The sequence below is a fragment of the Malus domestica genome, chromosome 15, assembly GCF_042453785.1.
Source record: "Malus domestica chromosome 15, GDT2T_hap1".
Lineage (NCBI taxonomy): Eukaryota > Viridiplantae > Streptophyta > Magnoliopsida > Rosales > Rosaceae > Malus > Malus domestica.
In genome coordinates this window covers 10,277,944-10,301,448 of record NC_091675.1, presented here as the reverse complement: position 1 = coordinate 10,301,448, position 23,505 = coordinate 10,277,944, and the positions used below count along the sequence as shown (strand labels likewise).

General features: G+C 38.5%; 3 protein-coding genes and 1 long non-coding RNA gene across 5 annotated transcripts; 3 read left to right on the top strand and 1 right to left on the bottom strand.

Moving 5' to 3' along the window:
• Positions 1 to 4,285: 4,285 nt before the first annotated feature.
• LOC103400290 (cation/H(+) antiporter 23, chloroplastic-like) lies at positions 4,286 to 5,390 on the top strand. Its single transcript, XM_008338942.3, has 2 exons — positions 4,286 to 5,230; positions 5,331 to 5,390. Exons 1-2 carry the CDS (start codon positions 4,286 to 4,288, stop codon positions 5,388 to 5,390), a joined length of 1,005 nt encoding a protein of 334 aa, XP_008337164.3.
• A 487-nt stretch (positions 5,391 to 5,877) lies between these two features.
• LOC139191670 (cation/H(+) antiporter 15-like) lies at positions 5,878 to 7,173 on the top strand. Its single transcript, XM_070812659.1, has one exon. The coding sequence runs from the start codon at positions 5,878 to 5,880 to the stop codon at positions 7,171 to 7,173; it is 1,296 nt and encodes a 431-aa protein (XP_070668760.1).
• A 6,667-nt stretch (positions 7,174 to 13,840) lies between these two features.
• On the bottom strand, positions 13,841 to 19,589 carry LOC103456298 (probable magnesium transporter NIPA6). Of its 2 annotated transcripts, XM_008395992.4 has the most exons (9): positions 18,924 to 19,589; positions 18,745 to 18,801; positions 18,376 to 18,466; positions 18,104 to 18,264; positions 17,890 to 18,017; positions 17,604 to 17,741; positions 16,056 to 16,148; positions 15,827 to 15,944; positions 13,841 to 14,423 (listed from the first exon to the last, which is right to left on the bottom strand). In XM_008395992.4, the coding sequence occupies exons 1-9, from the start codon at positions 19,042 to 19,044 to the stop codon at positions 14,296 to 14,298; spliced, it is 1,035 nt and encodes a 344-aa protein (XP_008394214.1). In that variant the 5' UTR covers positions 19,045 to 19,589; the 3' UTR covers positions 13,841 to 14,295. The 2 variants fall into 2 exon arrangements, with proteins under 2 accessions (XP_008394214.1, XP_008394215.1); XM_008395993.4 differs by lacking the exon at positions 17,604 to 17,741 and having other exon boundaries at positions 18,924 to 19,548.
• Positions 19,590 to 21,457: 1,868 nt separating this feature from the next.
• LOC139192247 (uncharacterized) lies at positions 21,458 to 22,630 on the top strand. The gene is made up of 2 exons (XR_011576268.1): positions 21,458 to 21,528; positions 22,410 to 22,630. It is a non-coding gene; the product is annotated as an uncharacterized lncRNA (long non-coding RNA).
• The last annotated feature ends 875 nt before the right edge of the window (positions 22,631 to 23,505 follow it).

Genomic DNA, 23,505 nt, shown 5'->3' with positions numbered 1-23,505 from the left:
CACTGTTGTTTGAATTGATATGTAAATGTGTTCAAGTTTAGGATTTGGTGTTGTGAAACTGATTTGGGCAGACTCTGATTAGTTGGATATACTGGTCAACCTTGACCTGTTTTTGCAAATACATTTTCTATCACTAAGGCAAATGAAATTTAGATGCAAAAGTTTAATTGAGGATGTGGTTTTTTTTTTTTAAGATTGAACATGAACATGAACTGTTGGATTTTATGTTGGAAATATTGGCGATACGGATGCTACTTCTCCAACAACAAATCACGTAAGATAAATATTAGTTTATGATACTTTTCGTAGCCACAATTAATTACTTAAAATAAACGAATACAATAAAATACTCATCTTTTACAATAAACTATTAGTTTTAATGAGGCAATCGCATACTTATAAATAAGTGCATGTTTATTTCTAACGGAATGAGGTTTTTGTCAGGGACATGGGTTGGAGAAAAAAATTATTGATTGTTAGGCTTTTAATTCAGCTCGTGTGTTTTAATGTTTGTTGGGCATATGACATATGAATAGTTTTGTTCTTATGATTAAATATTACGTTTTTTTTTTTGTTAAATAATAGTTTATAGTGGTTTTTGGTTAAATTAAACTTAGTCCAAATTTTTTTTCATTAAAGCTCCCAATTTAAAGAACTAATGTGAATGTTTACTATCACAGCATACAAAAATTGTACGTATGAGCTTGATTAATTAATAGGGGTGTGTGGAATAGGGGTGTGTTATCCCCACACCTTTTTTTATTTCTCATACATTTCTTATTAATTTATGTCATTTAATATTCTTCAATTCATTTGATCCGATGATTAAAAATTAAAAGAATGTGTGAGAAGTAAAAATGGGTGTGTGAATATCACACTCCAATTAATATTAGTCAAAATAACATTATGAAAACCTAGATATATATATACAAATGGATGACTTTGTGTTACTAGCTCTAACTTTATCTAGTATACAAATGACTGAAAACAAGAATATATAATTTCGTGATACTATTCTAGTATTTTCCTTAATTATCTATAGGCTAGAGTGAGTTAGGATATATCAACGTTGACTAGGCAAAATGAGGACTATGTATGTGGGCTGGTACCAAATTTTAGTTAGGACTTGGGAGTCACACAAACCTATTGAATTAAAGGAAAATTAATGAAAATGGTTTGAAAACTTTCAGTTTTAATGATAAGGACAAAATAAAAGGTAAAGTGAATAGTACCAGGTTTGACTTTTAGTGTAAAAATATGATTTTTCATTAAAGTGAACAGTACCACAGGCTTTTCGTTAAAACTCCCTTGAATTAATTGTATGCATGAAAACCCCAAAAGTAGTCTATCCTGGATTAAGAAGAATATGGCAACCAAATTAAGCGGAAAACCATACGTTACAGCTAGCTTAGCCGCAGCTAAACAACTAATCAACTAACTGAACTAGTTGCTAAACTCCCGAAACTATAATTTTATCATTCACGTGTACTTCCTCTTTAATTAGTATTGAGCGCTTATCTTCGATGCTTTTTCTTTTTCTTTCGTTAGTTCTCTGTGTTTGCTTTTGCCTTGGACTAGTTGCATATGATGAAACCCTAGCTAGCTAATTAATCTCTTGAGTTTAATTAGAGAACAGATTTCATAGTAATTAATAATGGATTCTCCGGTTCAAGAACATGGGAATGGTTGGGTGGTACTGGAGGCAAATCTAGAAACTATAAGGGTCTGTTTTAATAAAACGTTAACACACACCACTAGCTTGTGGAAGGCTGAAAATGCCTTCCTTTCAACTCTTCCTCTCTTCTTCATCCAACAATCTGTCATCATGTCCGTTTGTTACCTTGTCAAGCTTCTCCTTCCTCCTTTCCACCAACCTCGCATCATTTCTCACATTATTGTAAGTTGTAATTCTCTCTTCTTCTCAATATATTATCTCTACACATGTATGTGTGTGTGTGTGTTTATCTCTCCTCGATTTATTTTTTTATCTAATGATCTGCATTCACTCTAGATCTGTGGCAGCCGCAAGCTACCAATATGCATCATTACGTATTCATGCATACACTTTTCATAATGTTAGGGAGATTAAATTTGGAAACTAAATTTGCAAACTAAATGATGTGTAACCAATATGAATAAGCACATTTATCAACATTTAAGTAATCAACCAATCATCAACTTCCATATCCTTTAGTTTTCAAAATTTTGTCTCCAAATTTAATCTCCCTAGCATTACCTTTTTTTTTAGGTGACATGCTGATGCAGGTAGTATTATTGGTGCTACTATGTACTTACTGTCACATCTCAGCCCAGGTCCACCACATCCCGGACCCGTTCCACCACCATAGCACAATATTGTCCACTTTGGGTTTACCATTCCCTCATGGTTTTGTTTTTGGGAACTCACGAGCAACTTCCCAATGGGTCACCCATCTTGGGAGTGCTCTGGCCTCCTTCTCGCTTAACTTCGGAATTCCTACGGAACCCGAAGCCAGTGAGCTCCCAAAAGGTCTATTGCTAGGTAGGGATGGGAATATACATTTAAGGATCACTCTCCTGTGCGATGTGGGATGTCACAATCCACCCCCCTTAGGGGCCCGACGTCCTCGTCAGCACACTTCCGGCCATGGATTGGCTTTGATACCATTTGTCATATCCCGGCCCGTGGTGGACCACTTCCCGGGCCTGCTCCACCACCGTAGCACGATATTGTTTGCTTTGGGCCCCGACCACGCCCTCACGGTTTTGTTTCTGGGAACTCAAGAGCAACTTCCCAGTGGGTCACCCATCCTAGTAGTGCTCTAGCCCCCTCTCGCTTAACTTAGGAGTTCCTATGGAACCCGAAGCCAGTGAACTCCCAAAAGGCCTCGTGCTAGGTAGGGATGGGAATATACATTTAAGGATCACTCTCCTGAACGATGTGGGATGTCACACTTACGCTATCAAAAGAGTTAAATTCCTTTCTATAGAAAATTAGCATGTATATAATTTAATGAAAATGAATGAATATACTAAGCACTCATTAATCATATTGAAAGGGTGGTGTGATTTTGGGTCAATCTGTGTTTGAGGAAACGACGTTTAATGCGACTACGTATTTCCATTCAAATGCACGATGACCACAGATATACTTTTATTTTACGGCATGCCATGTGGCACATTTTAAGGATTCAAATTTAGTATTTCTAGCATTATAAAAAAATCGATTATGAAGAACCGCATCTGTTTAATTTAGTAAGTTTCACAACAAAGATAGGTTAGGACAGATCAACGTCTTCGTTGACTTGGTAAAATGAGGAATGTATTATGTGTACTTGCCTCTTTAATTAATTTGTATTGAGCTTTCATTAGCTGTCTTTTTGTTTGCTTTTCTCTTCGATCCCAACTAATAAGGAGCTGGCTATGATGAGGAAATAATATTATGGTTATGGTTGGGGTATATGTCTATACCAGTTCCAAATGATGAAAACCTAGCTAGCCATTTTTTATTACGTACCGTACGTACGTAATGCCTGCTCGGGGTCAACGACGGGGCAATGGTTGGGTAGTACTGGAGGCGAATGTAGAAACTATAAGGGTGTGTTTTAATAAAACTTTGACACACACCACTGGCTTGTGGAAGGCTGAAAATGCCTTGCTTTCAACTCTTCCTCTCTTCTTCATCCAACAAGCTGTGATCATGTCCCTTTGTTACCTTCTCAAGCTGCTTCTTACACCTTTTCACATTCCTCGCGTTATTTCTCACATTATTGTAAGTTGTAATTCTCTCTTCTTTTTAATTATCTCTAAACGTGTGTGTGTATTTATATATGTCAAATATATATATATATATATATATATATATATATATTATGCATGAGGCTACGTACATATCATATAGAAAGTTAACGTTCCACCATAAAATCAATTGGCAATATGAGGAGTAGTCCAACCTTTTATTAGTATTTGCAAGGTTTCTCCTTTCACCAATATGTAGACTCTTTTACCTTCACATCCTCGTATATCCTACATTAATATGTCATGCATGCACGCACTTTTCATTATTTTCCTTTTCTACATGCTGGCAGTTTGTATTGTTGGTTCTAGTTGTACGTACACTATCAAAAGAAATTCCTTAATTTAAATAGAAAATTATCATTTTATTTAAATTTAATGTAAATGAATGAATACGAATTGAAGCACTCATTAATCATATTGAAAGGGTGGCGTGATATTGGGTCCATCTGCGTTTGGGGGCACGGCGTTCGCTCGCAACTACGTATTTCCATTCAAAAGCACGTTGACCATGGAGACAATGGCCAACCTAGGGTTGATTTACTACATGTTCGTCCTGGGTTTGCAAGTGGATTTCAAGCCAATATTCCACGCTAGAAAAAAAGTTTTGAGCATTGCCGCTGCTGGTATTCTTCTTCCCCTACCTTTTGGCTATGCCTTGTACAGAGTCCTAACACGACAGGAGGATGGTCTTACTACTGCTACTAAACTAAAGGCTCGTACGTACGGTCCTATATTCTGGGGAATCATTCTTGCCTCCACCAACTTCGGGGAACTCGCCGGAGTACTTGCACACGTGAAGCTCCTCCACTCTGACGTTGGACGAACGGCCTTGTCTGTAAGTGTTATCAGCGACCTCATCTGTTGGATTCTTCTTGTGGGCACAGTGGCCTCAACAAGTGACGGTTATCAAGTTTATACGGTCTTATCCACCTCCGCATTAATAATATTTTTAGTTTTTGTGGTTCGTCCTACCTTGTCATGGATGTTTTCTAACACCAACGACGCTTCTAACGACAATGGTACATCATTCTACGACATGGATCCCCAAATATGCTTCATTCTAGCCGGGGTTTTATTTTTCGGGTACTTAAGTGATGCATGCGGGGCACACTCCATTCTCGGAGCTTTCACAATGGGAGCCATAGTGCCAAAGGGAGAGCTCAAAAACGCAATTATACAGAAGGTTGACGACTTTGTGTCAAACGTTATGATGTCCCTCTTCTTTTTAGTGCTTGGGATGAGAACGCATGTCCAAGCAGTCATCCTTGACCAAAAAGACATACTATTTGTCTTGCCAGTTATTGTTTTGGCTTCTCTCGCTAAACTTGTTGTAACCTTCGTCGCTGCTATCATTAACAAAATGCCAATGCGCGATAGTTTCGCCCTCGGACTTGTCATGAACACCAAAGGCGTAGTCTCACTAATAATCCTCAATTCTGGCAGGGACTTAAAGGTATGTACGTACATTCGCGCATATATATAACTAGTTATCCTCAATTCTGGCATCCACTAATTTTAGATTTTTCCTCTTGAGCATATCTCTTTTTCAACAGGTTTTGATTGTTTACATTAATGCAAGTGTATGGGATTTGATTAATTCCTCTTGTTCATAGATTTTTTTATCAATATATTTCTCATATATATGCAGCAATTTGATTTTTGTGACTGGTTTATAGATTATAGATATAGTGTTTGATTAACGTTGGTACATATATAATCCATTTAATAGGAATCAAACTCATGAGATGTATTACCCATGTAATACATTTAATAATTGAACTGACCCCTATTATTAGACTAAAATTTTCCGGCTCACTATTTGAGTTTTATGCTTAAATTAACGAGAATCAAACTCAAAATTTCCGACCAATTGATGAAGACCTTTAAAAAGACTATAAAAGTCTCTAGTTTCTTATAAAAAAACCAAGGATTTAGTTTAGTATGTGAGAAATAAAAGGGGCTATATCATGATTGGCGACAATTGTTGATTTGAATTCCTTTTGTGCATTATATATCAAATTGTAATGTTTGTCCCAGTCAATCTTATATGGCTGCATATTTGAATTTTAGGCTTTGGACCACCACACATTTTCAGTAATGATGGCTGCGGTTTTTGTAATGACGGCTGCTGTTGGACCCATTTTGAACCTGATCTACAAGCGCAATGGGACATCTAAGCAGTACAAGCATAGAAGCATAAGAAGCATTCAACCAAACTCGGAGTTTCGAATCCTTACTTGCATCCATTCGACAAGCAATGTTTCCGGCGTCATCAATCTCTTGGAGGCTTCAAATCCCACGAAGCAATCCCCAATTTCTGTATTTGCCGTCCACCTGGTGGAGCTAAGAAGTCATGCTTCGGCCATGCTCATAGTGCACGACACATGCAACTTGAATAGGACAACCAGTGCGAGCAGTACAACTAAAAATCAAAATCACGCAAAGCACGCGCACTTTTCGACATCGTCGAACAACATTGTTGCTGCCCTTGAAAAATTTGAGAGTGAGTGTGAAGAAGGCAGCGTGTCTGTCGAGGCACTAACGACTGTGTCTTCTTACACCACCATACACGAGGACATTTGCAACCTTGCCGAGGAAAAACAGGCAGACCTTATAATTGTTCCTTTTCATAAGCAATCCACCATTGACGGAGGAATGGACAGTGGAAACGCTAGTGTTAGAGACGTTAACAGGAATCTTTTAGAGAATGTACCCTGTTCTGTGGCTGTCTTTGTGGATCGTGGCCTCGGCGATTTATCTGAAACTAAAAATGGAAATAACGGTCAAGGGCACCGTCACCACCGCTGTTCCATGCTTTTTATTGGCGGCCCAGACGACCGCGAGGCATTGGCTTATGCGTGGAGGCTGGCTAGCAATCCTATTCCAAACCCTAATATCAGGTTAACTATTGTACGTTTCATTGTCGGTAAGGATGCAACAGTTGGTTCCGATCTCCTTCTCAATAACGATAAGAATAACGGTGACCATCACGAGGAAGAAAACAATAAGATTTTGCAGGACGTAAAGGGAAACGAGAAAGAGAAGCAATTGGACGACCAATGTATAGAGGGCTTTATGCTCAATGCTAAGAACCATCCTTACATAAAACTAATTACGGAGGTAGTGAACAATGGAGAGGAAACCCTCCAACTATTAAGCGACATGGCAAGTGACTATGATCTTTATATTGTGGGAAGAGGGCAAGGAGTTTCCTCACCACTCATCACTTTTGGGCTATCTGAGTGGGGTGACTGTCCAGAGCTAGGGCCTTTGGGAGATACGTTGGTGTCGTCCAGATTTGTTGCCAATGCGTCGATTATCATTGTGCATCGAGGTGCTTCTCTTGTGGATGAATCCACTGATCAACATCTTACCCAGCAGTCTATGCATGTATGACACGGCATTTTCTAAAATATATAGTGCATCAAATTGCTTTATCTCGAGTCTTTTGTAAACCCTAAAAGTCGTTGAGTTGGTGATACGAAGATGATGGTTTCGACTTTCGAGTGTACATATATATATAACATAAAGGGAGTTTTAACTTTTAATGCAAAGTACTTCAGACAATAAACTTTTATTAATAATTATTGAACTTTTTAGTTTCAACTATTTGTATAATTCAACATAAGAAACCAAGTACAAGGGAGAAGCTCTTATAGAGAGCTTGAGAGTGACTTAAAGGCTAAAAAGACAAAGCCTAATAATAGGCCATATAAAGAACCAAAAAGTATAAGCTAGCTAACGTGCAGCAAATGTATAATTACAAGTTTCAAGGGAGACATAAGACCATGAATTAAGGAGCAAATTAAGGAACAAAGGAAAAGTGGCGTTACATCACTTCCATCACAGTCAAGTACATCACTCACTTCCATCACGTCCAGTACATCACTTCCAATACCCCCCCCCCATCAAGTTGGATCAAGAGGGTTAATTAATCCAAGCTTGCACAACAACCGTTGAAATTGGGTAGAGTCTAGAGCTTTCATGAAGAGATCAACAAGTTAAACATGGCTTCTAGTGTATACAGTGTTGATGACATTGGATTGAACTTGTGTACGAATGTAATGACAATCAACTTCAATGTGCTTCGTCCTTTCATGAAATACCGGATTAGAAGCAATATGCATTGTGGCCTGGTTCTCACAAAACAACGACATTGGTTCCTTGCTGGTGAAGCCAAGATCAAATAGAAGACTCTTCAACCATATAAGTTCACAAGCTACTGCTGCCATGGCCCTATATTCAGCTTTAGCACTGGATCTTGCAACCACGGTTTGTTTCTTACTCTTCCAAGTGTCCAGATTACCTTCAACAAAAGTACAAAAACCTGTGGTGGACTATCGATCAAGGGCATTACCAGCCCAATCAGCATCAGTGTAGGCCATGATGTGAGTGGACCCATTTTTCTTCATGAGTATGCCTCTACCGACCGGACCTTTGAGATATCTAAGTATTCTCTTGACAATCTCCCAATGAACCGATGTAGGAGATTGCATAAACTGGCTAACAAGGCACACTGAGTAAGCAATGTCAAGTTAAGTAATCGTGAGGTAAATAAGTTTTCCAACCATGCGCTGATAAAAACCAAGATTGGAGAATGGCTCACCTTTGGCATCCAACTGAAGTTTGCTAACAAGGAGAGTGCGAGCAGGTTTACACTCAAGCATGTGTGCTTCATCAAGAAGATCAACTACATACTTTCTTTGATTTAAGAATAACCCCTTGGAAGAAGTGGCCATCTCAATGCCAAGAAAGTATTTCAAGACTTCCAAATCTTTAATGGCAAATTGTTGGTGTAGGGAGCACTTAAGAGCATTGATTTCATTCACATTGTCCCCCGTAATTATAAGATCATCAACATATATAAGCATAACGAGTTTCCCTAGGACACCACTGCGAACAAATAAGGAGGAGTTAACATGACTTCTTTTGAACCCTGCAACTTTAAGAACTGAGCTCAATTTGGAATACCAAGCTCGAGGGGATTGTTTGAGTCCATATATAGCCTTATGGAGCTTGCAAACTTTGTTAGGTTCACCTTCTTGTAGGTGTCCAGGATGTAGCTTCATGTACACATTTTCTTCAAGATCACCATGGAGGAAAGAATTTTTTACATCCATTTGAAACAAGGGCCACTCATGATTGACTGCCACTGATAGCAACACCTTCACTGTGTTCATTTTGGTAACCAGGGCAAAAGTCTCCTTGTAATCAATATTGTAAGTTTGTGTGAAACCACGGGCTACCAATCGAGCTTGTGTCTCACAATGGTACCATTGGAATTGAATTTTGTCTTGTACATCCATCTACTCCCTACAACCTTCTTGCCTTTGGGAAGATCAACCACACTCCAAGTTTGATTTTCATCCAATGCCTTGAGCTCTTCATACATGGCTTCTTGCCACACAGGTGTACACATGGCTTCTTGAAAACTTCTTGGCTCAAGATTGTTTGACAATTGGTTTAGAAATAATGCATGGAAGGCTGACAATTTTTGGTAAGTAATAGCTTCAGAGATAGGGTACCTTGCAGAGTACGTAACGTACTCTTGTAACCTTAACGGGGGATGTCAATCTCGAGCAGGGTTCCTTCTTGGTGCTATTACTGATTGTGGAGTTGCAGCTTGTGGTTGTGGTGCTGAAGCACTGGGTACTTCCTCACTGACCACTTCATCAATGTTGGTATTAATGATAGGGTTTGGGGGGTTTGCATGAATTTCTCCAGGAGTAGGCAGTGGAAAGGTGTCCATTAGACTCTCCCCCTGAGGATTATTCTCAGAATCCTTGTGAAAGAAATGAGTGACTTCATCAAACCGAATATCTCTAGAGACAACAAGCTTCCCAGTGTGTGAGTTATAACATTTGTATCCCTTTTGAGAACTAGAGTACCCCATAAATGCACATTTCACAGCTCTAGGTTCTAGTTTATCACGATGAGTAGCTTGGATGTGGACATAACAAGTACATCCAAAGATCCTGAGATGAGTCAAATCGACAGTTTTTCCTTTCATGACTTCAAAAGGTGACTTAGCATTCAACACACGAGTTGGAAGTCTGTTAATGATGTAGGTTGCAGTGAGAAGTGCTTGGGACCAGAATCTCTTGGGAACTTGCATCTGAAACATAAGGGACCTTGTTTTCTCCAACAAATCCCTATTCTTTCGCTCGGCTACACCGTTTTGTTGTGGTGTACCAACACAACTAGTTTGATGCAAGATGCCATGATTGCTCAAGTAATTGGACATGTTATTGGATGTATACTCGGTGCCATTATCTGACCTTAAAGTATATAATTTAGAGGCGAATTGATTGGTTATTAGTTTGTTAAAGTTTTTGAAAGCTTCAAAAAAATCACCTTTAAACTTTAAAAGATACAACCAGGTAACCCTAGAATAATCATCAATAAAAGTGACATAATACTTGTATCCATCGAATGACTCAACATGAGAAGGTCCTCAAATATCTGAGTGAACAACTTCAAAAAGCTTACTAGTTCTAGACTGAGAGGATACAAAAGCCAGCTTAGTGGATTTTGACATTTGACAGATCTCGCACTCATGTGTGCTTTTACAAAAATTTGGAAATAACTTAGACATCACTGTTTCTGAGGGATGAGCAAGACGTTGGTGCCAAAGTTGGTACTCCTGGGCATGACTTAGGTTGGCAATGGGATCCTTAACAAGATTGAACTTCTTTAAGAGGTAGTATAGACCATTTAAGAATAACCCTTCACCAATCTTCTTCTGAGTGACTCGATCTTGAAACACAACGTTATGATTAGAAAATATGGCAAGGCAGTCCAAAGTGTGCGTGATTTTTCCTATAGACAAAAGTTGGAATGGAAATGAAGGTACGTAAAGTGCAGTGGACTCTACATCATTACCCATCAACCTAATTTTTCCTTTTCCTAGAACAGGTTCCCCTTTACCATTTGCTACAGATACATGAGTAGGATTAGATCATTTTTTAAACTCATGTAGACAAGATGTTTTATTAGTTATATGATCAGTGGCACCTAAGTCTACAATCCAAAAATCATGTGTGAGATGTGCATTGAGAGCAATGACGAGTGCACTAATAATACCTGGGATATTGTCGTGTGTTGTGGTATCTGAACCTTCCAAGAAGCCAGCGAATTTTCCAAGCATGGCAATGGAGTTTTCAGTGATCATCTTTTCACTCTTAGTGGTCCCGTTCTTTCTTTGGAGAAAGGTAGCAAATTCATTAATCAAGGAAATCGGATTTGAAGTGAAGTTTTCCATCTCATCAGCTGAACACTTAGTTGCACGGAGGGTTTTTGAAGCAAACCCTTTCCCATCTTTGATCATTTTCCCTTCCCTGTCAAACTTAGGTTTTAACTCAGGATGTAAGATCCAACATTTTTCCCGTAGGTGCCCCTTAGTGTTGCAATATGTGCACTTCCAGTCAGCCTTCTTCCCATTAAAAACTCTTTCACCACAGATTTTGTGGTTGCTAGTGAGAACCCTAGCCTCAGAGCTAGACTTTGGCTCAATATGCATTACCTTTCTTCGAGTTTCTTCCCTTTGAACTGCATGACACATGCTGATGAATGATGGTAATTCTGGAGTCATTAGCAAATGACTACGAAGATCTTCATACTCAGCTCCCAAGCTTGCCAACAGTTGAAATACTTTATCTTCATCAGCCCTCTTCAAGAGCAAAGCGGATTCGGTTGTGTGTGGACGGTTTAGACCAAGCTCATTCCACATAGATTTCATGCTTCCAAGGTGCTGAACGAAGGATTGGTCACCTTGCTTTAGGCCAGCAAGACTCTTCTTCAGTTCAAATACACGAGTAGCATTGTTTTGGCTTCCATACATTTCCTTGACAGATTCCCATAGTAGGTGTGAAGATCCTGAATAGCTGAAGAACTCCGACAACTTGGGCGCCATCGAGTTGAGAATCCAAGACATTACGAGCTGATCATTTGAATGCCATGCATCAAAAGAGAGTGAGGTGGATTTTGGAGACTTGATGGTTCCATTTACGTACCCTAGCTTCGATCTTCCTCCTAGGGCAAGAGAGACGGCTCGTGACCAAGGCAAATAATTGAACTCGTTCAACAATACTTAGCACAGTCGTTGGTTTGGATTGATCTCACCGTGTATCATGTTGGTTGGTGTTAAAGGTTGAGGAACTTGTATCCTTAGAACCGAATGGATTGTCTTCTGCCATCTCAACAAATGATGAACATAAGGAAAAATGAAACAAAAGAAAAACAACTGAGACAGGACCCTATGGTTCCTGCTCTAATACCATATTGAACTTTTTAGTTTCAACTATTTGTATAATTCATCATAAGAAACCAAGTACAAGGGAGAAACTCTTATAGAGAGCTTAAGAGTGACTTAAAGGCTAAAAAGACAAAGCCTAATAATAGGCCATATAAAGAACCAAAAAGTATAAGCTAGCTAACGTGCAGCAAATGTATAATTACAAGTTTCAAGGGAGACATAAGACCATGAATTAAGGAGCAAATTAAGGAACAAAGGAAAAGTGGCGTTACATCACTTCCATCACGTCAAGTACATCACTCACTTCCATCACGTCCAGTACATCACTTCCAATAATAATAAGTAAAAAAATAATGGAACGTAACAAATTATTAAGTTGGAGTTTTGGGGCACAATGATAGTATAGTTATTAGGTTAAAGTTTCTTCATAATAAAATTTTTATGAAGAAATAGTTTTCGGTGCCACCAAACTTTAATGTATTTACAATACTGCCGCTATTTCTTGTCCTTGTGATTAAAGAAAGTTCTTTTTTTTTTTGAACAAATGATATTATCTACACTAAGGGGAAAGAGGTGTGTTTAACTTCACAATGGGCTAGCAATAATGTGGTTCAAATTCGCCTTTGGCGAGAATCAAACCTAAGACCTCTCACTTACAAGTGAAGAATAATATCACTAGACCTTAAGTGACATTAAAGAAAGTTTGTCACAAAACTGGGGGACATGATATACTATAACTTTTTATATCTATGGATGCATCCAACTTCACCTCACAATGTAAGAGTTCGAATCATACGCACAACATCCCCCTACTAAACACGTCTAACAAGAATGGTGATTTTATTCCAGCAAATCACCCTCTAATCTTACAAATACACAAGTGTAGTATAATCTTGAAATTTACTTGTGTATTTGTTTTATGCCATGGCAAAACTCCCTCCTACTGCGATTGTTCTCTGCAAAGTTTTTTTTAATACAAATATCACAAAGAACATACGAAATTCAAATAGAAACCCTTTATTGCATAATAACACAAAATGGGAACAATTCGGGTTTCAGGAATTGAAAATTGATTGGTCAAGAGGTGGGAGAGACCCGGTGTTGGTGGGGAAAGAATTATCATTTAATAGATACGTTGAGAGTAGGGTTTACGATCGGAGAACCTAGCTGTTGGCGTGTGGGGGTTCTTACCAACTTGGGGGACCGACTGATGGCTTCACTACGGCAATTCATTTTTCCGAGGGCCAGAAAGACTCATAAAGGCATTTCAGCCTTCCGCTGACCATTCCAAGAATCGAACCCAAGACGTGTAATTCTCACTTCAAATGACATTGTGTTATTGGACCGGAACATCACAATGATGATTTTAGCTGGTCCGTCTAAGTCCTTAAGTGTAGGTGGATCTATATGGAATTTTAGCCTTTTTTATTAAACACAAATTTTATCCAAACTTTTTTAATTTATGATAATTGTAACTAAAGTACTAATGTTGGTTCTAAAATCTGACGAGGTCCAATTTTACCAATGTGTGATTTATTCCTAGTGTTTCTTTCGGTCTAGAAGACTTAAGAGAAAAACGTCTGTAGACGTGTCTCCATGGCCGTTGGATTAAGGAAGAGAGCTTAGACGAATGTAGAAGGGAAAATATAGAAAAGAACTGTGGCTTCCATATCAACTTTTGGCTCAAATGATCATTCATATGTTGGCTAAAATTTCTATACAAGAATAGTATTTTGGCTATTCTTACAAATTTTCCGATGTTGTCTACAGAATAATATCCTCAACTAGTATTAAACACAAGGTTAAAGCTGATACAAACATTTAATGCAGCTTTTGCATTAGTCTCATGGTTGTAAAATGATCATTTAGAAGGAACATCAAGCTGCTACTTCAACCATCAAGCCGCTACATCGGCCAATAAAATCAAATTACAAGCTATAAACTGGAGATGGATCTGTCTGGCTCTCTACAAGGACTGAAACTAAAATCTCGTGCGGTGAGAGAACGAATGAATGAAGAAGTCGCTCCTAAAACTATGGCTATTGACAACTGCACAACACACTGCTCAAAATTTGAATAGAAAGCCGAAAAAATATTGGCAAAACATATCTACTTGATTTTACTTTAGAGTCATGCCAGAGCATTTTTACAATCCCAGCATACCTACGGTTTTCAAGCTGGAAAAAAAGTGATGAATTGAGGTGACCATTTCACACTCAAGTCATGAGATGCAACCAAGAACTCAATGTCGGAAGCTTATTCCATTACTTGAAGTAGTCTTGCCGAAGAACTGTGAGGAAATTAGGGGTTGAGCCATCCTCATCCTTCTGCTTCCATTCCCCGTTGCTTTGTATGTACCATGATACTTTCGGAGATAATGGTGTGTACAAATCTGCAAGTTTCAAGAGAAATGTAAACATTGTTTTACAAAATGCAGACTACTGCATATGGAATTGAAGCCTGCAAAATTTCAACTCAAATGCAAAGAATTCATCCAGGACTCATATTCTTGCATGATGGTGCAACACTGCACATTTTACTTTAAAGATGTGCATGACAATCCTAACCATTTCACCATCACAATCAAAATCGTTGTTGTTCTCAAGTATGGTTTGCGTGCATTGATGCCCTGATGGATTTCAACATATTACTCTGGTAAACCACTACACTTTGGCCTTCCCATTTGAGCTACTAGACCCTGCTGGTTATATACTACCATCTCATAAATAATGGTTAACAAACCGTATATATTAAGACCTCTATTATTGAGTCAATAACCCAATAAATATTTTTTGATAAGAAACAAAATTAACAAAAAGAGAAAGAATGTGCACACAGGTGACAAGGAATACCATGAACATTTACCTACCTAAAGAAACAACGGAATAGAAGCCAACTAAAAGTCTAAAACACCATAAGAACAAAACTGAATAACAACAGCATCCCAATTAGAGGAAGCCCTAGTTTGGGAGTGAGGTGCTCAAAAAAAAAGCACCCATGAAAAAAAGCTGTGAGGGTTTTAGGTGTTTGGTAAACTGAAAAAAAAAAGGCTTATTTTGGAAGCTGCTGTGAGAATAAGCTGAAATCAAAGGAAAAAGTTGAAGCTGCTATTTGCAGCTTTGGAAAACTGGCTTTTTTTCAAAGCACACGGAGCTACAGTGCTCCTTTAATGAAAAAACCAACCATCAGACTTTTTTTTTTCCAAAAGCACTTTTACAAAAAAGTTTACCAAACACTCTGCTGATTTATTTCACAGCCGCTTATTCTCACAGCACAGCCGCTTATTCTCACAGCAACTTTTTTTCAAAGCACAGCAATACCAAACCATGGAAGGGCCATTCCTTAAAATCTAAGGAAACTACCCCACAGGATGCCAATAACCCTATGGACTGGTGGTATAGTCCTGCAAACATAAGTCTCTCAACTCTGAAACACTGGGGAAAACGAATCCTGACCCTGAGTATGGATCTTATTGAGTACGAGTCCCATATTGGTTGGGATAAGCATTTAACAAAGCTATACATACCTATTTGGTCTCTCAGCTTAACAGCTAAAGCTTTTAGGTTGAACACTTCAATAGATCTTACACTATTTGGTTCCAGATTTCAACATTTAAACTCAGACAGAAAATAAAGGGGAAAATTTTCGGAGGTAATTGTCAACTAATAGGATAAGGCTCTGCATCATACGTTAAACAATAGCAGTACTGCACTAAGCTTCAAATTACAGGTCAGTGCCTAGTTAACACTTAAGAATCTCCGAATAGACATGCAATCGGATACACAAGATACAAACCTGTAATTAAAGGTGGATCTGGCTCTCTTGTACTATGCAATATAACAGTCCCAGATAACACAGTGATGAAACCACAAAGTTCTGATGCTATGCTGCTCACACTTTGACCCGAATAATCCTACCAAAAGGGTATACATTTTAGATTTATAACATAATGGTTAGTCTCTCTCTCTCTCTTGCTCACACACAAACACAAATACAAAAACACACCATGTTGACGTGATGATACCTTAAACATTATTGCACTGGCAAGCATTGTAAAAGATGTGAACATAGCATAATAGATCGGAGAAACAATTGCTGTGTTGAAAGTATCCAACGCCTGCAACCACAAGAGAGTGAAAACCAGCTAAAAAGTTACACATTTATGACCAAAACAGAAAAGATATGCAAGTGGTTTATACAGGTGATGAATGCAGCACTTAATGCATTCACATGCTTACACAAAAAGAAAATATTAGATGAAGTTCATGTTCAGTTGGAGGGGGGACAGATTTCATTTATTACCAATCTGATACAGATAATTTCTGCTCAGACTACTTTTCTTTTATGAGAATGTGAAACAAAGATTTTATTGAATTCATATGTAAAAGTTCAATGCAAAGAACGAGATGTGCACTGTACACAGAGCCAAAATTCTAGCAGTCTTCTGGTGAAATCACACAACAATAACATAACCTCCCCCTCTTAAAAGAACTCTCCAATTTGTCCAAAGGGCTGTTCAAAAACAAAATGTATCCCACATCATCTCACCCTCTCCCCTTAATTATCAAATATCCTCCTAATTCTTTCCAATCAAACTACCCAAAACACAGCTACCACAGCACACCTCTCCCCAAGACTTCCTTCTTCCTTCCACACAAAACATATGTGTCTTTTGCAAATATTCTGTAACTGACGTTGGTTAGCTAACAGTATGTTAACAGGGGATGTTTGTGTTATAAAATTCAAGCATCAAGCAGTCGTACTTTGACTTATGAAGGTGCAAAGTTTATTTTAAATGCATTAAACCTCAGGGTGATCTTCCGTTATTCTAGTTCATGTACAATGGTAGCTTAAGATCCAAAACCCTCATCCTTCAACAATCTATAAATAAACAGTTTGCATCCCAAGGTTTAGTAAAAATTTAAAAACCCATTGATTAAGGGCCTAAACATGATAAATAGTCCGCACAAAGACTAACAAATTACAAGCATGCAACCACATTTAGAAGCAATCACAATGGCCCACTTTTTTCACACAAAAAACCCCAATTAAAAAGTAATAATAGCATTGGTTAATCCTTATAGCCCAGGGTTTAGCTCACAAATTTTAGGCTCAACCCAAAACCCAAGTTCTAAACCCTAAGCCACAAGCTCTGCCTACCCCACCCCACCCCCAGGTCCACAACAAACCTTATAGCCCACGATTTACCTCACAAATTTTGGGCTCAACCCTTCATGATAAAAGAAACACATATACATAGATACACACACATAATCATTAAAAAAAACAAAAAAAAAAGAAACAGAAATGAAAAGGACACAAAGCTGCCATGATGCAATGTAATAGAGCATACCAAGACAGGACCATGTTTAGATAATTCAATTGAGTGATGATACAGGTAACTGGAACCATTCCAAAAATCCATGTTTGGAAGTATATTAGGTGGTTTGTGCCCTCTAATGTGAGTTTTATTGAGTGATGATATAGGTAACTGCAACCATTCCAAAAATAGAAATGACAAGGACACAGAGCTGCCATGATGCAATGTAATAGAGCATAACAAGATACGGACCATGTTTAGATAATTTAATTGAGTGATGATACAGGTAACTGCAACCATTCCAAAAATCCATGTTTGGAAGTATTTTAGCTGGTTTGTACCCTCAAATGTGAGTTTTATTGCAATCCCAATTGCTTTTACACTCATAACCTGCAATAGGGATAATTAATCAAATGGGCAAGCCAATGTTACTTTAAAAGTGAAGTAATGTAATTTTTTGTGCATGGTGAAGAAACCAAAAATTGATGAAATCGTTATATCTTAACTAAAATTTGGCAAGAATGCTAGAATAACTCACTGTTAATGATCCTATTATAGAGCAGATTCCTATATAAATCAGTATATTGGTTTGGCCATGGCGGGGAGCACAGTACAACATCAGTACTAATGTCACAGCTACCACCGAGGCTGTATACAAAAGAAATGCTGAAGGCAAGAAAGCGAACAATTAGAAGAGAAGAAGAAGGAGAAGAAATAAGCAGCCATTAGTTAGTAACCTTTTAGGAGCATACCAGGTTGTATTGCTAATTCCCAGATTTCTTGGACCGAACTGAGAGATTGCTCTTCAGGTGAATGGAGTACAATCTCAGTTGAACCCACTATACATAAAAGACACCCCAACATTCCCATTTTCTGGAGTTTCTCCTTTAACAAAAAATGCGCTAAAACAGCACTACGCATATTCATCCACGGTTGAAATTGTCAGAAATATGGTTTGACGATTGAAACGTACAAAAACATAGGTACAATCAGATATGCAATAGAATTGGGAAACGGAATGTACCTAACAATAATACTCAATGCACCTAGTGGTGTTACAAGGACAGCAGGTGCGTAAACGTATGCTACCAAATTGGCCATCTCTCCAATAACCACTGTCAATTGTCCAAAATTACGATGATCATCAACATGCAATATTCAACATCCAACCCCGTCTAGCAGCGGAGAAATGAATTGAATAAAAGAAAGGGTCAAATTTTCCAACTGAAATGAAATAGTGGGAATAAAACTTAACCGCAATCTAAATGAAATTTCGAATAGCATTGCATATCCCAGGTCATAAAAATCTTGAATTTCTTCAAATCATCATAACAGAGCCTTATAATTAATTAAATTAAGCAGAACAACTGAACAAGGAGCAAGGAAAACTTACTTGTTACCATTCCTATCCACCATAGAGACTCCTTCAGATACCCATATCCTCCCACACCTTTTATACATTAGCAACGAAAGCGAAAAAACAAGGAAAATTAACAATCAGACACAGTCAAATCATCATAAATATAAAAAAGAAAATGCCTTGAGAAACATAAATAAATTGAAAGAACATACTGGCAGCAGGGCCGTTGACGCTGGCCCGGATGAGACCCTTCTTCTTGATGATGAAGCTGGAGCCAATGAAGGCGCTCGAGACGACGGCCAAGATGAAGCCCTTCAAATTGCTCGAGTACATTGGCTTGGTAAATTTTTATTTTTATTTTTTTTTTTTGGAGGGGGAGGGTGATAATTTGGAGCTATGAATTCAGAGGAGTAGCACGGAGTGGAAGGAGTAGTAGGCGCAAGGCAAAAATGCCAAATTGGTGGGATTGCGAGTGGAAGAGGGAGCCGGAGCCGGAGCCGGAGCCGGAGCCGGAGCGACACTCATTCTACATACAAGAATTCCCAATTACCTAAATCGAAACCCAAAACCTCGAAATTTCTTTCTTTTTTATTCGACTCGGAACAAGAAGAATTGGGAATTGGGAATTGTTGATGGAATTGCTACGCTACTCCTAGTGTGCGGTTTGATGCTTTGACGAGACGAGATGCATCTGATTTGTGGGAATTGTCTCTCTCGAATGTGAAACAAAGAACGATGGCGTGCTTTCTCAGCTGCAAGTCCTCAGCCCCTTCTTCCCGAATCCCGCCCTGTCAATTGTCATTTCTCAACCGGGCTATATGCCATTGTCGTACCCATTTTATTATGAAAAAATTTATTTGAACCCTAAACCCTAACCCGCATAACATTTTTTAACGTCCAACTTAAATTATAAATTAAATTTATCTTTTTTACCTGTTGCATAATTACCATCAAGTACAAGATGAAATTAACATTAAAATTAAAATTTATCAATAAACTCACCCCTAATAATCAAACTCTATCACCATTTTTACAAAACACTACAATACTGATAGTAAACATAGACAAAAACACTTAAAAGAACCTTCAAATGGTGGTCCATAAAGGATCTGAACTATTGAGCAAGTCAAAAGCCGAGCTAATCGATTTCACAAGCCATGCAAATTTGATTTCCCAAAACCAGGTCACTACATAATATACTAGGAGATCCAAAGGATAAGTTGAAGAGAGAGTTCTCAGTGAATGTTGTAGAGAAATGGATGCAACATTTTTGGATCATGGCTAGTGGTCTCGAGGAGAAGCGATTCGATCTGGCCTCTTGAGCTTCGAATTGTGGAGAAGGGAACTTTCAAGAAAATTTTGGAACAGTTCAAGTGAAAAACTGATCATTTTTTCAAATTATTAACTTTCAATAAGCCAATAATAGATAGAACATTTTTATATGTACCCAAATTCAAGCTAGTTAGCTATAAGGGTTTTTTTTTTCTGTTAGATCCAATTTTATTTGAGATTTTATTTTATAAATGGGTGTAAAGATAATTTTACACTTTGAATTGGGTTTGGAAGGATAGTTTAGTTAATAAATTTGGGTTTGAAGAGATGTTAATTCTTTAATTGCAAATAATATGGGTGTAGAGAATAAGTTAGGTGTAGAAAGAGGTTACATATGTCACAGCCCGTCCCAAAGTTTTACACTCGTGATTGTAAATTGATGGAATTGCCTTTAAACGTGATTAAGATATGTGAATTATATTGGTGACATATATGTTCCTAAGTTATTTGGAGATGGAATTTTGTGATTTGGGGTTAGGTAGGACCACACACCTCAAATCCCTCCCTATTTCCCGTACCCTGTCTCTCTCTCTCCTCCCTCACAATCTCTCATTCTCTGTCTCTCTCCCTCTCCTTCGAACTCACACGGACAAACTCCAAAACCACCCTAAACTTCTACCAACGACGGATTTAAGAGTACCATCATAATCCTGAAGACCATACGATCACGATGGTACCCATTTCAAGTAAGTTTGGCTTCGAAAAACCCTAGTTTCAAAGTTCCCGTGAAGAGCATTGTTCATGATCTTCGAATTGACCTTGTTTTAGGTGAAACCAAGCTCACAGTGAGCTTAAGGAAGTCCCAAGGAAGCTCGGAGTGCTTCGTTGGCATGAATTGGACGTCGGGATCACTTGGTTCGAGTTTGGCCGAATTTTGGAATTATTGGAAAGGTATGATCTCGTTGTTTTTAGGCCTTAAAACCAGTCCAACGTGATAGTAGGTGTTTAGGGCTTCATTTTGGTATAAGGTACGAAACATTTGGACGAAAAACGAAGGAGAATAGTGAGTTTAAAGTTTTTCCAGTTTTCCGGCGACCGGAGTCCGGCGAAGGACCGCCGGAGAAGAATGGAGAATATTCCGTTATATTTAACGGAATATCCTAACGGCAGTAACGGAAAAAGGTTAAGTTTAACGGAATATTCCGGGGTTTTAACGGAATATTCCTGACGGCGTCAATTGACACCGTCAGTGTGCTTGGCACGTGGCTGCGCGTGGGGGCGCGTAGGTCCGTGCCACGTCAGGCGCGTGGGGGCGCGTGAGGACTCCAAAAATTATTTTAAAAATATGGGGATGATCCTGAGGTTGTGTAGGTCACGGTGGTATATTCATATACCCAATTTGAGCAATATATGAGGAGTTATTAACTAAGATTTGGGTTAGGCGTTAAATAACGTCAAATTGGTTACTTTGTATAGGTGAGGTTTATGCGGGCATCGGGCATGGCCAAGGGATGCTCAGGGACTTACGAGACGTCGATGTAATCTGTGAGTGGGCAGTTTTGTTTTCCGTATATATATATACTTGACGTTTTCCCAGAAATTGAAATTGAATGAAAGTATGCTTTAAATGCAATGTATAAAATTATATGAAAAGTATATTGAAATGTGAATTGAGATGCCATGCATAAAAGTATATGAAAAGTATATAGAAATGTGAATCGAATTGCCATGCATGAAATGATATGAAAAGTATGAAATTGAGATATGATGCATATGAATGAATGGTGCGGCGGACGCACAGGTGAGTATCAGGTGAGTATTTAAATACTGATATGATGATGTTAATGTATATTGAGCTCAAATCCTGCACCATGGTTTAGTGCTTATAGTATTCACCGCATCGCACGCTCGCCTTGGATCCAAGTAGATGCTGGTCGCACAGTCCACGCGGAGTGGGTGCGACGGGCCAGTCGAAGAGTGTTAGTGAGATTTCGACTGGTGGGTGACCTTAGATTATGTGCACAGATGATTGATGAGAAAGCACTAGAGCGTAACTTGTGTGCAGAAGGCCGGACAGGTCACAGAGGTGACTCCGGCAGAGTGAGAGTGATAGATTTTGAGCTCTAGGTTCAACCGTACATGGCTATTAGAGGGCCTCCGGTTGATTACTTTCTTGCACCTGATATGATTATTGTTGATGCATCCATACTTAACTGTTGAATTAGACATGGCATGGCATGATTGATAAAGAAAAATGTTGAGATAGTAAAAATGAAGTTTGAGAATATATATGTATATTTATATTTTACATTTCTGGGAAAGTATACAGGTTTTACGGAGAGGGGTTACAACGTTTTGAGAAATGTTTGGATTTGGAAAAGAATTGTTTTACTGACCCACTCAATTTTGGTTTTGCGCCCCTCCAGGTTCAGGAATCACAAAGGTGTGGTGACTACGAGGAATTCGACGGTGTTCTGACAGATTGGACAAAATTAGGACTCACCTTCGGGTGTATCAACTTATAAATTGTATCTTAAAGCTTCCGTACTGTGCAAATGGTTACGTCACTCTCACGTGACGGCCAGCATGCCCTCCTTCGGGACGGGGTGTGTCAGTTGGTATCAGAGCATGGTTGCAATCTTGGACATCTTGAGAAGTTCTAGTGAATTCTGTCAGAACTACACCGCCTCGTAGCAAGCCACGTAGTTAGAGGAACTTAGTCTCCCTGATTTAGCGGTTTAGGGGAAACTATTACTATGGTGATTCAGTCTATTGTCTAAAGGGACATTTTAAGATGGGTAATGAGTTGAACTTGAATCACCTTATGAAATGATGAACCTGAGAGAGCGAAGTAACGGTTTAACCATTTGGAAAAGATGTTTCAGATTATGCAAGTCAAAGGAAATTTCCTTCTGACAGGGGGTCGAGACGACTACCTGGTTTTGGGTATGAATTTGTATCCTGGTGGAAACAGGAGTATGATGTGTTGTCACAGGAGGAACAACCGATTTAAAATTGTTTAAGGACTTGTTTAAGGAAAAGTTTATCCCTCCGGCATTTATCGATGGTAGTAAACAAGAGTTTACAAATATGAGACAAGGAAGGTGATGATCGAGGGATATTATAGAAAGTTTTCAGACTTGCCTCGTTCCATCCAGATATGGTTGTTAATTTGGTGGAGGTGTTATGTTGTTTTAAGCTGGGTGGCAAAAAGGGAAGTGGTATTTTGGGTGACCACTATCCATTATACTTCTTACCAGGAATATACGAGATGCTGTTGAGTCTTGAGGACTCTGAGAACATGATCAACGAGAATAAAGAAGAATAAGAAATGAATGGGAATTAAAAGAAGACGATAAAGTTAATGATTCGTCTTATCAAGGATATAGAAAGATTCAGAGCTTCGAAAGAAGTGAAGCTAGAGTTAATTCTTCCAGCTGAGGTTTTAATGTCGCTGGTCAGAGTAAAAGTGATGGATATACTGGTAATCCCAGATATTTGAGACAAGGTGTCTCGAGTAAA

Bases quoted from the DNA above. Each gene is read 5' to 3' on its own strand.
- LOC139191670 (XM_070812659.1), top strand. From the start codon at position 5,878: ATGGCTGCGGTTTTTGTAATGACGGCTGCTGTTGGACCCATTTTGAAC.
- LOC103400290 (XM_008338942.3), top strand. From the start codon at position 4,286: ATGGAGACAATGGCCAACCTAGGGTTGATTTACTACATGTTCGTCCTG. The intron at 5,231-5,330 runs GTATGTACGTAC...CTTTTTCAACAG, and splicing joins ATTCTGGCAGGGACTTAAAG to GTTTTGATTGTTTACATTAA.
- LOC103456298 (XM_008395992.4), bottom strand. From the start codon at position 19,044: ATGTACTCGAGCAATTTGAAGGGCTTCATCTTGGCCGTCGTCTCGAGC. The intron at 18,467-18,744 runs GTAAGTTTTCCT...GACAATTGACAG, and splicing joins GTGGATAGGAATGGTAACAA to TGGTTATTGGAGAGATGGCC. The intron at 14,424-15,826 runs GTTTGTATCTTG...TGAAACTTGCAG, and splicing joins AGATCCACCTTTAATTACAG to ATTTGTACACACCATTATCT.